General features: G+C 40.1%; 1 protein-coding gene across 3 annotated transcripts in view; it reads right to left on the bottom strand.

Annotated features, from left to right (window-relative positions):
* Positions 1-16,668: 16,668 nt before the first annotated feature.
* The window catches only part of ATG5 (autophagy related 5), a 78,406-nt gene continuing 75,820 nt past the window's right edge, over positions 16,669-19,254 (bottom strand). For 2 of the 3 annotated variants that reach the window (XM_065835114.2, XM_071806679.1), the window contains one exon: positions 16,669-19,034. In XM_065835114.2, the coding sequence (XP_065691186.1) occupies positions 18,898-19,034 (137 nt within the window). In that variant the 3' untranslated portion in view covers positions 16,669-18,897. The remainder of the gene's footprint in view (positions 19,035-19,254) is intronic. The other variant, XM_071806677.1, reaches the window with a different exon arrangement.

The following is a 19,254-nucleotide window of genomic DNA, read 5'->3' as shown; positions in this document are numbered from 1 at the left end:
CAAAAAACAAAAAAAACAAACCACACACAAAAACCAAAACAGAATAGAGAGAAGGGTTAAGCGCTCCCATACAATTTACCCAATAAATTTGTCATACCCCTTATATAGAGTTGTCCCTCCGGTTCTGCCTGTTCCCTAACATATCTGGCAGTTTGAACAATGTTGGTAATATTTGAGCAATTAGGCATTCCAAGTGGAAAGGTTAATATACCTTACCCTCAAACGCAGGGTGTGTTTTGCCTTGTGCCTTCAACCATCCTTGATTGCACAACAGCCATGAAGTAGGAAGGTCGTCTTTCAGTTTCAGTATGGCCTAGATTGTTTTGGTTTAGCAAAAGGCCAGTAGTCCAATGGCTGGGGTGGGACAAACACACCTCGACTTGAACTTCATTGCTGTTCCCACTTTTCAAGTGTTAAACGCTTTGGTCACACTGGCACTGGTGCAAAACTGGTAAAAGATAACCCAAGAAGGAAACACCTCTGATGAAGCTTGGACTAGGACCAGTCAAGGAGATATGAGATTCGTGGTTTATTTCTCCTCCTTTCGGTTCAGGAGTATTGGGATTTTGGTTTCTTTTTTTTGGACAGTTCTTGGAGACAGCGCTTTGGGGTCTGAGTGCAGTGGGAAGCCCTGGGCAGGAGTGGGCAGGGCTGGAGAAGTCCTGCAGCCTTGCACTGGGTGGGATCTGCAAGACATCAGCCTACCAGGACAGGGACAAAACCACCTCCCCCAAGCCAGCCAGCCCAGGATACTACATCCTCAGCCTAAACCATCGCTGAGGTTGGAGAGCAAGTGCAAATTGCAAATGACAGCCTCACAGAGGAGCGCCCCAGGTTGCTGGGAGGCCACCAGCCACTGGACCAGCTACCACAGCCATCCTCCAGCAGCAGCAAGGCACACCCAGTGGCCGGCCTGCCTGCCCTGCCCAGCACAGATGCCTGGCTGCATAGTCAGAACCTGGCTCAAGTAAGAAAAGAAAAATATAAGCAGCAGAGAAGGAATTTTTGCAGGTTGCAGCCACCACTGGTGCTGCCCAACCACCCAGAGCCTTCATGGGAGGTCTGGAGTGCTGGTGGATGAAGGAGGTCAGGTGTGAGATGCCCAGCTGCTCCCTCCCGTGAGTCTGAATGACCCAACCTGTGCTTGGGTGCTCCTGCAATGCCCCACACAACTCACCAGGGTAACTTACGCAGCAGCCCCATACTGGTTAAAACCACTGAGAATTGGGTGCTTGGCCTCTCCACTTGTGGCTGGTGGTATTTCCCTGGCTGGGGTAATGTTGATGTTTGTAATGAAGCTTTGGCAGAGAAAGAGAGACACGTTGTAACCATTAGTAGACTTTGCATTTAGAATTTATCTCAGAAAAGGACAATGGATAACTCGGCATGACTGGGTTTTTGTGCAAGTTTAGGTCTCTACCTTCCACTGTAATACCGGCCCTGGTCTTCACCATTGTCTTCCTCTGACCCAGAAAAACTTGACCGTGAAAGTGATGTTAGTTAGAAAATAATGGAACTGATAAGTCATTGCAGGCACATGTGTGTCTCATTATACATCAGTTCGGTTTCACTATATATTTTACACTATGTAACATAAATTTCACTATGCGCCACAAGTATTTCAATATGTGATAGTCAGAAAGTGGCAGTTTATACTAAAAGTTTCAGTATGTGGTAGGATATTTCAAATACTATAAATTCTCCTTTTAAATGAAATGCATTGTGTAGATTAGTAAGAAATGCAGTTGTTTTAGTTTACCCAATGTGGTTTTCTTTCAGAACAGTATTTAGTACTGTGTTGTTCAATTGCCGTGCTTATTTTTATCATACGTATTAATGGATGATTAAGTGAAAATTCATTAAACATACACCACACAGGACTCAAGCAACCTAAGTTCTGTTTCTCAGATATTTTATCTCAACTCAACTGATACCATGTTAACAAACACACTATATTAATACTACATTAATGAACAAAATAAGCTTCCTGTGTGAATCTTCTTGTTGGCCTGGGCTTTTTAAAATTAATTTTCTTCAAGCAAGTAAAATTTGAGGGACCTGAAATCTCCTGTAAAGGTGAACTGTTAAAGTAATCATCAGGTATATTAAGGGTCTGCACTGAATTGTAATTTATTGCAGATGATCACCAATTCAGACGTGATCTGCACTGCCAGTACTGGATTGCTAATCATGGCTTTGAATCTGTTGATCTTTTGATCGTACAAGTATGGTGTTAATCATGTCTTTTGCTAGCAAACCCCATCCCAGTTGCCAAAAAGGGGTATTCACCATGATACTACTACACCAAAAAGCTCTGTCATATATTAGAGTTACCAGGTCATCATATTTTCACACATGACATTCTTCAGCACCAGAGGGCACAGATTGCCTTTGAAAGACACTTGCCATGAATCACAAGTATATAAAAAGCAATCATGTAGCTTAGTAAAGCCAAGGCACATTTGCAGCAAGGACCATCTCCTGCAATCCCTGTCAAAGCCATACTAACTCTTCCAGACCAGTGCAGCAAAGCAATTTCCCCATGTCCAGTGCCTACCATCAGAAATGCAGAAAGCAGAAAAAACATTAGGCTAAACTGCAGGTATGAGTTACCCCTCATTCTTGTGTCCTCTAAACACAAGCTACATCAAGAACAGCTCCACACAAAGTTCTGTTTCATTTGAAACACAGTCTCTGCAGAGAGCATGGGGCAATGCTGAACTCCACCCCAAGAGAGAAACAGCAGCCAGTCACTTCTACTCTGGCTTCTGCCCCCTAATATATAATCCCACAGATGATTTTCTAGCAATTTTGTATGAATAGTTTTAAAATGTTAATGATCTGTACTGAAATTCAGTGTTTAGAAGAACTGGAGGTCTCATCTACTCCGTCTTGCACTCAGAAGACAAGCCTAACCCTGCACCGGCATGACTCTGAGCAAGCCACTTATAGAGTTACAAAGGCCACCGATTAATTAGAAACTGGGTCTTTTAACATAACTGCCCCATTGCAGGCCCAGCAGACCTCATTGGCTCCCTGCCAAATAGTTCAAGCACCTATTAACCAAGGAAAAGGTAAAGAGCTTGGATTGTAGCATGCTGGATTTCAGCCCCGTGGTTCCAAATCTCCTAACCCGCAAGAGCAGCTTATCTCCTTTCGGAGGTCAAAGACCTCGGCAAAGCCCTGTTACTGGCATGTGCTGGCACGAACTCAAATGTTTGACTCTTCAGGTTACACCAATTCCTTGACTTTTTACAAGCAGGACAAAAAGAGCCACCAAAGCAGACAGTGACGCACTTGGGGCTGGCCTGAGTCAGCTTATGCTAATTTATTTGGCAAAACATGTCACCATGTGTGCTTCCTTAGTCACAGGAGCTGGAACCGGATGCATCCAGTACACAGCTTGGCTATCCTACTCTTCCAAAATGTAAGACCAAGACCCACAGTACTCTTTGTAGTCTCTGCCTACCATAAGAAACAAATGCTGCCCCAGACACATCACAAAGCAAAGCTATGTCAGATGTTTCACAGTGACTGCATTGAAGGAAACTGGAATGTTTGTGCCAGAGTGAGGCATGGGCACAGGCTGGAGAGCAATGATTACTGCTTTTGTCCCAGAGGGTGGCTGGGTGCAATGAGAGGTGCCTTCCCATGCCCAGCCTGAAATCTTGAACCATGAGTTCCACCAGGTGCTTCCTCTGAGGCAGCTTGAGAGCAGCCCTGCATTAGACCCAATAAAACCTGTGCTCATCTCTTCATTCACAGAATCACAGAATGTTAGGGATTGGAAGGGACCTCAAAAGATCATCTAGTCCAATCCCCCTGCCGGAGCAGGAACACCTAGATGAGGTTACACAGGAATGTGTCCAGGGGTTTTGAATGTCTCCAGAAAAGGAGACTCCACAACCCCCCTGGGCAGCCTGTTCCAGTGCTCTGTCACCCTCACTGAGAAGAAGTTTCTTCTCAAGTTGAAGTGGAACCTCTTGTGTTCCAATTTGAACCCATCACCCCTTGTCTTACCACTGGTTGTCACCGAGAAGAGCCTGGCTCCATCCTCATGACACTCACCCTTTATATACTTGTAAACATTAATAAGGTCACCCCTCAGTCTCCTCTTCTCCAAGCTAAAGAGACCCAGTTCCCTCAGCCTTTCCTCATAAGGGATATTTGGGATGAAATAAAGGTAATGTTTTAAAGCGCATTTGCTTTCCAGCATGACCAAACCTGAGCTGTTCCTGTTTAAGAAAAGGAGAAGAGACAACAGTGCAAACTCTCCCATATTCACTTATTTCTGTGTTAGATCTGGGCTGAGATATATACGAAGCAATGTATTTATGCCCTAGATTCCACTGCCGATACTGCCAACAAAAGCTAAATTACAATGATTCTCCTGCAGTCAGGTTGCTAGTCCGACAAGTTTTGGAAGGAGGGAAATATGTTACACACATCCTTAGAGTCTCCTCCTAAGCACTGTCAGCCTATAATTTTCTCTTATTACTGATCATGTATAATTGATGTTGAGCCATCCTTTAGCCATCATGAAAGTTACATTATCTAAGTTGTTGCATTACTTTCACTAACTCATCTTGTCTGAAGTTTTCAGTATTTCTTCACTGAAAAGGCAGAGCAGCAACAAAAGTTCACAAGATATATACCAGCTCATTTATCAAATCCAAATCTTTGCATTTGACCCCATGAAGTTTCACTTACAGGCTAAAACACACGATTTCAGGAAAGAAATTGCAGCGTAGCTTGCAGTTATTAGTAGTTGTGATTTCAGAAGTAGTTGGCATTGGCTTGAAGAGCGCAGTTTCGTGTGTACCAATAACATTTAACAAAGGACTTTTCCACCTTTGCTGACTGAAGAAGTAGGACCATTTGTAGCGTATAATTACACTGTTGAGTTTCCGTTGTTTTGAATGTGACCTACCTTTTTTCCTCTTTACTCAGCTATGGCTGAAGCTGATGTCTGTTCATCAAAATCCTTCTGTTTTGAATCAACATATCTCCATCTATGCAAATCTGAGAGGGGAAATACAACACAGTTCGTATTCCTGAGAGATGAAACATTCCTGTGGAACATCTCTGCCACATTCATGTTTTACGGATATTCCTCTGTTTGAAGTCAACTTCTACGGGTTTTCACACAGAAAATTTTTGTCAGCTTCATTTCCTCCAGCTTTAGTAGCAAAACATCGCCATCAGTATGCAATGGGCAAGAACCTTGCAAAATCACACCTCAGAGAAAAAGAGTTGATAAAAAGGTTTTCTTGGCATGGTGTAAAAAATTTCCACATCAGCAGCTTCCTGCATTCTTTTCCATTTATTTTCTTCAAATCAGCCTTTTGTTATTTAAAAAAAAATGAACAAGCATTAGTGGTTTTTTTAGCTCTCATTCATAACAACTAAAGATTTCAGCAACACTCCATGGCAAACAGTTTTCTGCTGATCTTACAGAAGGAAAAAGACCTTCTAATCCACTGCTGCAAGTCCCTGCCCCTCACTGATGTTCTTTTCAGGACAGGAGTAGCAGCTTTTCTTCACAAGATTGCTTGAGAGTTTTGATGAAAAAAATTCTTTTCTTGATGTTTGTACCATGGGTTTTATGCTGTGAGACATAAAACAACTGCAAAATTAATCATCTGTTTAATTCCACCTGTGTGGACAGGGAGGCATTTCCCTGTTCTGGAACTGGGGTTTGCAATATTGTCTATTAGAACGGCAAAACCTTCAGCTTTCATTTGCAAAGTTCTCCACAAATACAGACGAAAACCACAAAGGAGACTCAGCAGTCACTTTTGTACTTTAAGCAGGATGGGCAAATGAAAATAAACAGCTTGTCAATTTAAAAGAGCACTGTGAGAACTCCTCTGCAGTAGCACAACACATTCTACCTTCTGGACAACTGCAGAAAATGAACAAATTGCTTGTTTAATTCTGGATTTCTTTACCTAGATATCTGCTGCTTCCCATTTCCCATAAGCACAGAATAACACTGAAAACACCACAAATTTCCTTCTACCGTAGTAACAGAAAACAGCAGTCACAGAGAGGGCAGCACAGAAAGGTATCCTGTAATCAGCACTTTTCTGTAGCTGGCATGTCTAACGATTTCCTCATGTTTTATTTTTTAATTTTTAAATTTTAACATCTCACTGTTTTCACAGAGTTGGCAGATCGAAAGAGTTGGAGAGGAACAGACCAAACCCAAACAACTTCTTAGATGCAGAAGCAGAGGATGCTGCACTCCTAAAGTGAGCCTAGGAAACTGAAAAGCTGGGGAAGGTTTCTGCTGCTACACAGGGGTTGTCCCTGGGATTAGGCACCGAGGCACGGCCTTTGGAAAGGACTTTGCTCAAAAATGAACAAACCAGTGCTGGTGTAAAGGAGCCTCACTGGGATGGACAAACCGTGAATCATTGCAGCCCATGCAAAAACCCATGCAAAAAATTAGCAGTATGAGCAGTTCAAATTAATTCTCGACAAGCGCCATCACAGATCAGATTCGCACCTTCCCAGGAAGCTGACATTTGGAATTTACATTTATCCCTTAATTGTTTCTGTGGAAATTATGAAAACCACAAAAATTAAACTCAGGAATCAACCCAGATCCTCTTTGCACTCTGACTAGGCATATCCTAAACCCTGGGTGGCGGGAGAGAGAAGCAGTAATACCCCAGAGCATACTGAAAACAATTATTTCCATCTGCCACACACAACCTAGAAACCTGAAAATTGTTCAGCTAGTAGAAATCTCACACATTAGTGAGTAACCATAGGCAAACGACTGCTTTCTTTCACAAATAGTTACAACGTTCTGGAGATGCCACAAGTGCCGTTCACTGTTCTGCCACACCTGGTAGGGTGGATGTTTAGGTATTTGTCTCCAGACCGAGTAGTATATCAAGCAGCAGGTGGAAGAAAAGAGAAGTGCATAAAATGCTGACCCACTGCAGAAACTACTCTTTCCTTTCTGTCTGCATTTGCAAAGTACTAGATTCATCAATTTTTCCCCTTCTTTTGAGGAAAAGCTGGTAATGACCCAATCAACTACTTGCAGAAAGATAACTGCTTTGAGGTTATGAAGTTATTTGTGCAAGCAGCCACTGTTTGTCAGAAAAAGTAATTTCAGGATAAATGTGTAGGACTACAGCACATACATTGATTTAAGTAATGCAGTTGCCATAGTTCAGCCCATAAAATCCTGAGATATTTAGCTGGTCGCTGACATTAAGATTATTGACCACTATCAACAAGATCAGAGGTGTCACTCCATCGATGCACCAGCACTGCCCCTCACTCCTACACATCTGTCTTTAAAGCTGCTGCATCCACATGTTTGCACCATCTGCCCCTTTTCCAACAGGGGCACAGTGCTGGATGGGGTGGAGAAGAGAAAGGGAAACCAGCTGTAGGCACCATCACTGTAGCCATTTAAGCCCAAACTATTTGATAAAACAAGGACAAGTTCAATTTCTCTATGATCAACTTGTGTAAAACACTCAAGGAAAAGCAAAGGGTTACTATCTAAAGGCACAACATAACCTTTCAAGAGCATAACCATTTTCTTCTTAACCATAAATACAGGGTTACATAGACCTGTCTCTGTCTTCCACAGTTTGATGAATGGCTACAAATATTGCATCTTGATCAAAAGGACAACTAAGCAGATTTCCAATCATTATAAACTATTGAGAAGTAAGCATGCCAACGAGGGAAACAGGCAGCCTATCTTCAAATGACATGGATGAAGTCTGGTACCTGGGTCTCTATGCCCAGGCTGTCAGTCACCCAAGCTACTGGTGTGACCAGCAAAACCTCAGCCATTCAGACTGAGTCCCACACAGAGAAGATGAGCTCAGATTGAATTATTTAGCAAAGAGCCAGTTGCTGGTTTAGCAGGACTAGCAGAATTTTAAAATATGAGGTCACACACTTTTGTTTGTTTGTTTGAAGAGTCTCTGTTACTAACAAACGCATAAAGCAAAGCTCTTGTGCTTGCTAGAAGAGACATTTTAACTGATGAAAAATCTGCAGTTACTAAACTTGTCACAGTATTCCCCATGAATTTCTCAATAACAGAGCAGTGGACTGGCTAGAAGCAGACAGGCTAGGCAGCCACTCTCCCATTGTTAAAATAACTGGGATGTCTCAAGATCCTCAATTAAGATAACAAACTAGCTCTTGTGGTCTGATCCTGTTGAAATATTTTGGATATTCTCTATTTCTGACAGTCCAAGGAATTCTATTATTTTGTTTGACAAAAGAGGCAAACCCAGTAGATCTGCATGATGGATCTCCACATAATCACCCTCCAAGTCAGATCAAAGAGGAGCTCTGTCTCACACTGCAACATTCACCCCCCACCCCCCCGCTTCTTATTTATTGGGAGATGCATTTACCAGACACAATATTTTCCAGAAGGGAACATAAGATCCAGAATCTAAAATACTAGGAGTGCCACCTCCCCCTAACCATACATACTAACCTCAGCCTTATTATCAAGGCAGTCAAGAAAATCTGAGGGTGCTGCATTGCATTTGTTCAAACTAAACAAGCCAAGCAAAAGATTTTTAAAGTTTTATTTATGAGATGTGAAAAAGTTGCCTTCTACTCTCCAAACCATAGTGCTAAATACCAAAGACACTGTGAAATGGGTGCCTCTATTATTCAAAAAATATTTGTGTGCTTTTGGTAGATTAATTGCATTTAACATTTTGGTTAAACACACAAACAAGCACAGCTTTTTGTTGTTGCTTCAAATGAAGCCAGAAAGAGAACAAAAGACATTCAACAGAACCAATTTAGGCTTATAAACATATTAATTTTAAGAGCGCTATGTGTACGCTTAAAATGAATTTAAAGCGGTCAACCTTTGCAGTATGATGCCCAGTTTCACTGTATCCAAATAATCCATAAATCCAGATGCAAGTTGTCACAGACACTTCTTCGGAGAGCTTGCAAAGTTAAAAGTCAATGTTTCCTATTAATTAATAATTGTTTTCAGCTGTTTTGGCAAGTGATTAAAACGAAGTGCCTGCCTTTAATGTTACAATATGAAAGTTTTCTTCTTTAGAGGCCTAAGCACCGAGCAGGAATTACCTCATTTGCAGGAAGGTGTCATACTTGATTGCTTGGAACATTTGTAAGCAAATAAGATGAACAGATATTGTACCTACCGGTGCAATGATTTCCATACCGCTTCCATTAAAACTACCCACCGAGCAGTTTCAGAAGAACATCAGCTGAGATAATCAAAACAATACTTCTCATGTTAATAATGGAGTACCATGCTATGAAAGACCCATCCCATAAAGAAACCGTACAAGCTGTACACCATTTACTAAACTAGGCTGTCTTGCAAATTCAGTCACATGCCCTTTAAACAAAGCCTGACAGCACCTGACCCTCCTGAGCTCCAGACCATCACCAAGATACTACTGACAAGCTCGCTCAATGTGTCAGTGGATGGTTCCACGTAATGGCAGTTCTGACTACTGCCTGCTCCACAGCAGGGTTAAATTTGGCTTCAAGAAGGACCTTCTGCTGTAAGTAGTCTTCTAAGCATCATCTCATATTCCCAAACTTCCCAATTCATTCCCCCAGCAAAACTGAAATAATAGTTCTCCTGGTAGCTGAATTTCCACATCCCTGCAGAGGAAGGACAGCAGATTTTACAGCACCAGCTGAGAAACTCCACTTGCGAAGTGCAAGGTACTGACATTAAAACATAAGCAGCAGTGAGATCTTCCGTATCTGAACACCAGACAACTCCTTGAGAAACTTTTCTGCTGCATTGAGAAGCTTGTGAAGTGATGAGAAGTGCAGGATTTTAACTCCTTTCTTTCTGGTACATCATGGGAGTTGCTGCTAGCTCCTCCTAGCAGTTGGCTTCTGTCTCTAGTTTGAAAAACTTTTAAGATGTTCTTCATTTGTTGAGGTAGGATTTCTTTAGACTAAATAGCATGCTTTATCTCTGCAAGGTAATTAATCTAGATAAAGCTGCAGACTGTGCTGAGCCAGCAACAACATGGCTGTGCTCAGGGAGGGTATTAGTGACAGAATTCAGAAGAACTAGACTCAGGTTTAGGTCAGCCCTTTGCGGAAAGAAATGTTTCCACCAGTACAACACCCGTACTGCATGATCTGAATGGCAGAAGGATACTTCATTGCTCCACGCAAACAGTGACCCACCAAAACACTCAGCAGAAAGACAGCAAAGGCATGCCCATTCTCGTTCCTGTGATCCTATTTGCCATTGCAAAATAAACTCAAATAATTCTCAAGAAATTTCCAACCACACCGTTCACACTTGACATTCACGTCATTGAACAGTGAAATTAAATAAAAAACCCAGCGACTGATTTGCTTCAAATAGTTAGCAACAATGCTACGCAATGAAATGATCCCTGTCCTGAGGTTACTTCAAATCTCTGAAAACCCTGTCTGACATAAAGAACAAAATCAGTCAGAAGAAATCCTGTAGGTAAAAATGAACAATCAGATTCATTACTACTGGGTCGAGACACATGGAGCATCTGGCAAATCCACAAGAGTACTCATCTTCGTGTTCTCCCTGCCCAGCCAACTGCAGAGAAAGCACCCTGCTGCTCTCGGAGATGCAAGCAACCTGTTTACCCCAAGGACAAAAGGAGGTAAAAGTTTCCCATCTCCGGCTCTGAAAAGCTCACACCCTTGTTTATCTTGTGGCAACTGTGGCACATGCCCATGTGTTAAGATGTTAAGGATCTTCTCCTTTATTGATGGTATCTGCATCCATGTCAGCGTAGTGCCCCACAAACCCATTAAGATCAAAGCAGAACATCCAAATATGTTACGGTTCAGTTCAAGCATATATTAAAGATGAAGGCTGCATTTTTATCCCATCCAGACAATACCTTGCAGCAAAAATCTACTTGCTGATGCTGCACGCTTGACACCTTTGATTGTTTCAGCATCTTCTAACAATGAAGAAAAATCTCAAACTTTTTTTACTTGAACTCTCAGGTTTCCTGATACCATCAAATGGCATTTTGGAATAGGAGCTGCATGTGGTTTTGCAGCACTGTTATTTGCCTGCAGTGACACAAGTAAGGGCTGACTTGGGCGCAGGCCGTGGGAAGGGAGTTGTGCAAGAGGCCGCTTCCATACGGCATTAGACCATCTCAACTGGGTTTGCTTTTTGAAAGTATACAGAAAACTGACTACACTGAGACAGCAAAAATAGCATGAATGAAGGTAGGTATCAGCCTTTGTGGATACTTCCATTTACATGAGCGTCAGTTTTTGAAGAGAATTTAATTTACGCCTTGTGTTATCTTGCTGGAAGCTCACATGGTTACCTCAGATCACGTCCCTGTTAGAGGTGTGGCTCAGAAACTTGGAAGACCTAAATTTCAGAGCCCTCTGAAATGATAGCTGAAGAATTAATCCTTATGCCCAGTAACTATAGTTCACCTGCTTCGTCGTTCAAAGCCTGCAACAAAAAAATGGAAGGGCTGCATTATGGAAAATTGTGCCATCTGGTTTGGGGAAGGAAGGAGGGAAGAGGACAAGTAGGTAGGCTTCAGAGAACTGAAATATCTTCCCCCATGTCCCCAAAAGACACTGAACCCAACATGATGTACGGAGGCCAGAGAGGATACAACTCCTGATGGACCTCCTCAAGGAGGCCAATCACAGCAGAACCCATGGATGCATTCAAGTTTAAGTAAGAGATAAAATTACGACCAAGTAATTTCTCTTATTGGTATATTAATTAAAACCACACATATTTCAAGGAAATTATAAGTTGACTCATTAGGACTGTGCCCTTTTACCATCAAAATAATTAAATGCATAACCAGAAGACCTCACTAATTTAAATAAAAACGGACATTGTGATTTCATAGTGAAGGACTTCCGAGCAATAAATTAGCTGATTTTTTAAAAATTGCCATTATGGCTACTGTTCCAGTTATTTCCTCGACAGCTGTCAAGTATAAATTTATATACAATAAAACAAAACTGATGGAGAAACTGCCTGGGTGGTTCAGCGAAAACACACCTCACCAGAAAGGTAGAAGTCCTCATGTGTCTTCTATCGAAAGGTGTCAAGACAAAGTGCAGAAATGCTGATGATTAAAAATGACACATCCTCTTGCTACTGCCTGTGTAGCCTGATTATGAATAGACATATTTTTCTACAGCTACACCCAATATAATGGAATCTTACTCTGACTGGAAAATGAAACAGAAAAGACTTGTGACCAAAACTGGGTTTGGCATTTATTACACACATTGAAAACGTTTTCTGCTGTTCTGTATGAAACACTCATAACAGTACAAAGTAAAACTTCAGAACTATGAAACAGTAATTTTCACGACACAAAAGTCCTCGAGTGACTCCATCATCAACCCTCTGAATAAAAAAGCAATGCTCATGATTTGCTTTTCCAAAACACAACATATTAAAGAGTAAGAAGATGTGCCTGTGCAAACCGTGTCACCATTTTGTGCCAGACCTCCCAATTCCTCGCAGCTGAGGGAGGCCCAGGCCTAGGACATGCTGCAGAGGAAGAAACTCTCCACCAAATTTTGTAAATAAAGGTCTTCTTAAGCAACATGCTAAAACAACAAAGTTAAACACACCTTCTCGAGGGTACTGCTGGCTCCAAGGAGAAGGCAGCTATGTCAGACAGTGACACCAGAGGTGCCAGACATTTCACTTTGTAGGTGAAAGCCGGTGCAACACCAGTTCATGGAAAGAATGGAAAGGAAAGCACACAGTGGGAGCTGCCAGATGAGCGAACGAGAAACCCGGGTGAGATCAAGAATTCAGCTCTATCATTACACTCCCCACAAAGTATTTTTCTCTCCAGCCCCACCTTCACTTATTTTCTAATTCTTCTCATTTCCCTCTGCCCTCCTCCGCACCTTTCTCTTGCTGTTTTCTTCCAGGGCTACCCAGTTTGTGGTAACAGCCAGCAGACATGAGCTCACCCCTCGGATGTGGAAGAAGAGGCTGCACGAGAAGGGTCACGGAGTGCTCCAGAGATCGGGGTTTTAGTCACCCTCACCCAGCAGCTGCCAACAGCAAGTCTGTGAGGCAGAAACAGGGGCAGCTTCAACCCCATCTCTGGTCTGTGAGGGCAGTGATTAGCTAAAAAAAAGAAAAGCTGCAAATTAAAGAAAGGTTTATGAGTAAGAGACAGAACTTGTGATAAAATTGCAGTGGAAATAGCAAACAAACCATATCACTTCCTGGGACATGCTGGCGCTTCAGGACCGAAGGCCTGCTCCCATGGCCTGGTCTCTGCCTCCCATTTGCCTTGCACAGACTTGGATAAACTTTAAAATGAAGGAAGACCAGCTTATTTTGTTTATTTTGAACTGCGGAAAAACTCCAGTGAGGGCATGTGTACATATGACTGATGGAAATCAAACCTCTGAAGTGCAGATGATTTTAATTATAGCTAGAAGAGCATATAAGGTGTAAGTTTCAGCCATTTTCTATTCCGATCTTTAATTCTATAGCAATTAAGACACTTGTGAGCACCTCTATCTGAATTACAATTTTTTTTTTTTTTAATAACAGTTGGGACACTACTGACCTTAAGCAACAAGATCTCAATATACATGAGAAGAAAATATACTCGTATCTGCACGAAATAAGATACCACCAGCTTTCGCACTCTCTCCACCTGCCTTTCAGGCAGACACCCACTGAATGGAGAGGTTTAGTGAACAACGCTGTTGATTTTTCCCTGTCCCATCACAGTCTGGTTTTCTTTGAAAGCAGACCTAACTTCTAGTAGCTTTTAAGACGTGTATGTGAACTTAAAAAACATATTTGAAAAAGTCTAGCAAGTGATCCTCCCAATTCCAGATGATCCAAACTGTATCATGTATCAGCTTTACCCTTTCCACTGCACAATACTGACAATTACCGTGAATGCTAAGATATGTGTATTAGTAACTACATAACACATTTGTTCCCACAACATATTCATTTTGTTTTCTCTCTTGACCTATATTAGTGAAATGCTGCAAGGATTAAGGCTTTAAACATCTTCAGTGGAAAGTGCTATTTTAATATGACACATTCTTCGGCAGTTTCAAGTGCACTAAAGTCAAGCTCCTCCAACCTTCAAACCTAACACGATGCTTGACTGCCTAAGTGTTTCTCATCTATATGAATACTATTTAAATCACATGGAAAATCATACCTTTAAATATTATGTACTTGCTTGTTATTTTATACATATTTTATACATATAAAAGCCTGAACTACCCAAAACTTTTTATGTATCTCTTTGCATAGCTATATTTGAAAGAAGTTTTGTGTTTTTTAATCTACTGTTTAGAGAAACTGGTGTTTCATTTCACAGTTAAAGAACTTAATTACTCGAATCGTGGAGACATGAAAGGCAAGGGAAGGAAAGAAGACAGCTCTATCATTTTAAAGTGTTCTTCCACAAGCTAATTTGATAGTGCAACTTGAAAGTACAGAAATCTGAAATATACTTCGGAGCATTTGAAACTTCACCTCTTTTTCCTCTGTCTCAAGAGATATTACTCAGGTTTAGTGTGACATTTTGAAATGTCACCATCCCTGTCTCAAAAGCAGAAGTTTTACCACAGAAAAGACACCTACCTGCTTTAATTCAGAAGTCTATTCTTTATGTAATGTGATATTCTAAGAACTTCTGTGCATACCCTTTCTCATCCTAAGTAAAGGAGAAAAAAATAATAATAAAAAAATCACTCCAGCAATCACTTTCCTGTCAAAATAAACAGGGACTGCTAAAGTCAATTACTAACTTTCCAAAAGCCGTATTATTCTGATACAGTCACAAATTCTGAATAAAAAATACTGGGCAATACTGGAAATATTTTCCCCTGAAATAAATTTTCACCATGTCAAGAAAATAAATACATTTTCTCAGTAAATACAGAGTAATTTTGGTTTTGCTGGAGGCTGAAGTTGGAAAAAGTGGCAGCACTCACCAGAGATCCACTCAGTCTCCACATTTCATCCATGTGCAGCACCAGAGCAACGGGAGCCCTCATCACCACTAACGTGGTTCTCTTTCTGACATAACTTGATAATCATCAATATTAACTTTAGAGTTACACAAGTATGCAATCAGTTTTAACATCTACACATGGTAGCATTTGAATAAATACATTTAGCTACTGCTAAATTTGCAAGCAAACTAACATCCAGGTTCTCTGAAGAGTTTAAAATCATTAAATGTAAAAATGTTAAATTTGGAGTACTTATGACAGGGATTAATCTACCCTTTTCTTGCCCAGGCCCTTGATTTGGTAGGGTATCGCTGGCAAGCTGTGAAATTGGCTTAAAGAATTCTCTAAAGTGACATTTTTTAGGCCTGGAAGTCTTCTAAGAATGTGCTAACACACACATACAGCCAAGACGCAGACTCTCCTAAATATCGAAACTGAAAAAACACCAGCTATCGTCAGTGCCATAAATGAGGAGCTGTCATCCAGACATCATTTGCTATATAAGGAAATTTTTTAAAAAAAGGCCATAATTATTATGTAGGATATAAATAATACTGGAAGTGATGATCAAGAGTCTTCATCAGCTGAGAGTTATCTGGCTGTCAGAGCAAAACATACAGGAGCACAGAACTGAAAGGACTTCCCCAGTCACCGAGTCCAGTGACAGCTGTCAACCAGCTCTCACCTTTTTTGTAGCTTGACCTTTGCATCAGCTGCCTCCACAGCTCCCAGACTTTTAGTGGAGAGGCAACTTGAAGGAGCTCAATAGTTGTCATTTCTATAAATTTATTAATAGCTAGTTCATACTGCATGTTCCTGTGTCTCTGTCCTTAAGACAGTATTTCATCGTGTTCCTGCAGGATTTCCCAATCACATCAACACACACGCAGGAGCATTTGCATTTCTGCAGCACAGTTGCTCTACCAGCCCAAATCTCTCCTACCGGCCCTTCGGATGTCAAGTTCGCATTCTTCCCAGTAGTGGCAATGTCATCTGGCTTTTTACTAGTACTAATTTATTATATTTAGTATGCCTCTATTTTTTTCCCCCCCCCAAAGAATTCATGGAACTGCATTTAAAACGAAACCAACCAATTTCTAACTCTGAATGAAACCTTGCGTGCTGACAGCCAGTGCTATCAAAGAAATCACTGGAAAATTAACTTTTTTCACAAAACACTCAAAAATGGAGGTAGCCATTGCCAAATGACATGAAATACAGTGATGACAGCAGCAAGACCTGTGTTTTGCTCTTTTTTAAACTATGACTTGACTTGCTCACCAGATACACTTCAGTTCTAAATGTAGGAGTGTCAGTGCGTATTTGACACTTTTATTTCGCATTGAAATGAATTTAGTGAGCACTATGTTAGATTCTGACCAATTTAGACCAAATGTTTTTTCAGAAGTTACAGCATTTCAAAGCAAACTAATTAAGCCACAACGCACCTTCTGTTGCTATTGTTATTCACATAGTAAGTAAGAAACTACAAAAATGTGTTTTAAATCACGTAAAGCAAAGGCAACACTTCATTTTTGTGATGATGTGCTTTTGTTTGGATACATCACTCAACCAGCTCTTTAAGAAGTATTAATTAAATGTTTTTATCACTCCATTGCGAAGATCCTTATTTAGCTGCAAATAAAGACAGAGTCAAACTGTGTTTTATTTTTTAATAAAGTTTAAATAGTTAAAATAAGAGGGAAGAGTATGTTTTAAAGCCAACCTCTCTCTTTGTTCCATGCTAGGCCTTAAAAGTTGGATTTACTAGCAAATACGGGCCATGAGAAGAGAGATGTGTACGAAAAATGCTGGTGCAGAATATATTAAAATAGCCAGTGACTTACTGACTTAAAACAAAGGAAACACAATCTTTACAGTTTTTTAAATGCACTGCCTCTTATCCTGATCAATGGAAAAATTATCCCTACAGATTTTTTTAATGAATATGAAGACTCTACAAAATATTTACTTTATCCATTGGCAAGACTTTGAAATTCTCCAGAATATTTAAATGCGTCTGCCTAAGAAAGTTTATAAATGCCAATCCAACACTGTAACAAAAATTCCAAACAGAACTGGAAATCAGAATAATTCAATCAAATCATCCCACTATAAGAATATTATATTTCAATTCTGAATAAACACAGATCAGCATGGTTAGTTTTGTTTTAAAAATTCTTCACGAATGAAGAATAGATTTATTTCACTATTACCTTTTCCCTCCCATTTCCTTAACTTTTCCCTTCCATTTCCTTAATGCTATTTACTAATTTACATTTAAAACACTATTTTTTCTATTAACTTTTTCTGCCCTTAGGGCTTTTTTTAGCCTCAATTCTATCTTCACCCAAGGAGATCCTTCCCCTCTTGCTTCTTAAAGAGGTTTTTGTTGGACGGATTTTCATTTTCTTGTTTTTCAGATACAGGTAAGTATCCCATGATAAAGGGAGCATGGAAACTAAGCAGAATGGGAACAGCACTGGGAGGTACTGGGACATTTGCAAGCCAGAACTTTGAGTAGGAACTTCAACAGTTACTATTTTTGAAAGAAAAATACCATGCTTTCTTTATAATTGATAATATTTGACATATTTGAGAATATGTCTACTATAAACATAGTCTTGTGCCACAAACAGCCACAAACCTTAGACAAAGCAATATAGCACACAGTTTGATGAATGCAGCGTAACACAAAAAAGGTTTTAAGAGTCCTAGTAGCAGCTGCAATGGTAACAAACATTTAGAAACCAAAGCAATCCAATAATCCAAAAATACATCTGCTAAACTAAGGAAAAATCTGTGCAATAAAATTAGAAGCTTCCAAATTTCAGACCGATTGCTCAGGGACCACAGTAGAAAACTAAACTCAGATGTAAGGAAGCATTAGCTTGGAAAAGCCTCAGCTTTCCAAAATTCAAAATTATTAAAAAGCAATAAATCTGTTCGTCATTGTACGATTTAACTGTTTTCTAGTCTATGGGAATAAACAGCAGGATACAATCATTTGCAACATCCGTTTACTTTTTTTTAAACTTTTTAAACTAAGAAAATATTCTTACAAGGAGAAAAAACAAACAAAAAAAAAAGCAAACAGATGAGCACAAAGAAATGCCATAACAAATCCTGAGACAAATTATCCTACATCATTGCTAGTCTATGAAAACTGGTTTGCATAATAAACATACTGGAGTATTCAGTGACAGCATACAAATCGAAAATATTTGTAAATTATTAAGTTGTGCATGTTTTTAAATGACAAAACATGCTCATGGGTTCACTTTAAAATCCCTCACTGCTTGTTATCAAAGCTAAAAGATCATTTGCATACCAATACGCATACTGTAAACATGAACTTCTCATTAAGGAAAGATGGGTTTACAGTAATTTGATCTTTTACAAAAAGCTATTAGTAACTGAATCTCTCAGTGTCTAACTTTCTAGAAAATTAAACCAATGTTTCCACTCTCAAAGTCGAAACACTACCGCTTTAGGAAACAGCCCTATTTATTTGTTAATCAGAAATACAATCAAGTGGCATATTTCCATTTGCTCTTCAGCTGACAGTTTCGGCTTCATTATATTTTACAAGAAAACACCAGACTTGCAGAGGTCCTGTAAATTCTTTCATATCGCAACTGATTTAATTACAGCGGTGAAGAAAAGCAGCGGTGATGCAAAATAAGATCAGCCCCATTGCCCTTATCTGATGATACGATCTCTCTTCCTGTTTGGCTTGCAGCAGTGAGGACTTTGTGTTTTGTTTCAGTTTTCATTGTTTTTTCTTTTCTGGTCAGGCTGCCTCTGTCAAGAGTGACAGAAGGAAGAAGTTGACGTGCCCATATAATTCCAGCTTGCGAATGATCCTCATACCAGTATAGCTGAGTTTCAATCAGTAGGTCGGGGAATGATACTAATGTGGAGAAAATTATCTGGGTAGCTCATATGTTCGCTCAGCCACTGTATGGGTGTTTCCAGCATTGGCTCAATTCCATGAATCATCACTTGAGTCTTCTGCTCTCCATCTAATTCAAAGAAAAACAGAAACCACTAATAGACCATTCAAAGTTCACAGAAAGATTAAACATTTACTTATACTTAATTTACGGTAGACTTAATTGGTGTTACGGAGTTTAACGTTTAACAGAACAAAAAGCAGGAAATATTGGTATGGAGAAAGCTGAGATTTCTATCATCTAAACTAGAAACTTTGAGTCAAAATTATTTCCAAGAAAAAGCAGGGTT

The sequence above is a fragment of the Patagioenas fasciata genome, chromosome 3 (assembly GCF_037038585.1).
Source record: "Patagioenas fasciata isolate bPatFas1 chromosome 3, bPatFas1.hap1, whole genome shotgun sequence".
Classification (NCBI taxonomy): domain Eukaryota; kingdom Metazoa; phylum Chordata; class Aves; order Columbiformes; family Columbidae; genus Patagioenas; species Patagioenas fasciata.
The sequence above is the reverse complement of the archived record's forward strand: the minus strand, read 5'-3'. Positions and strand labels throughout refer to the sequence as shown.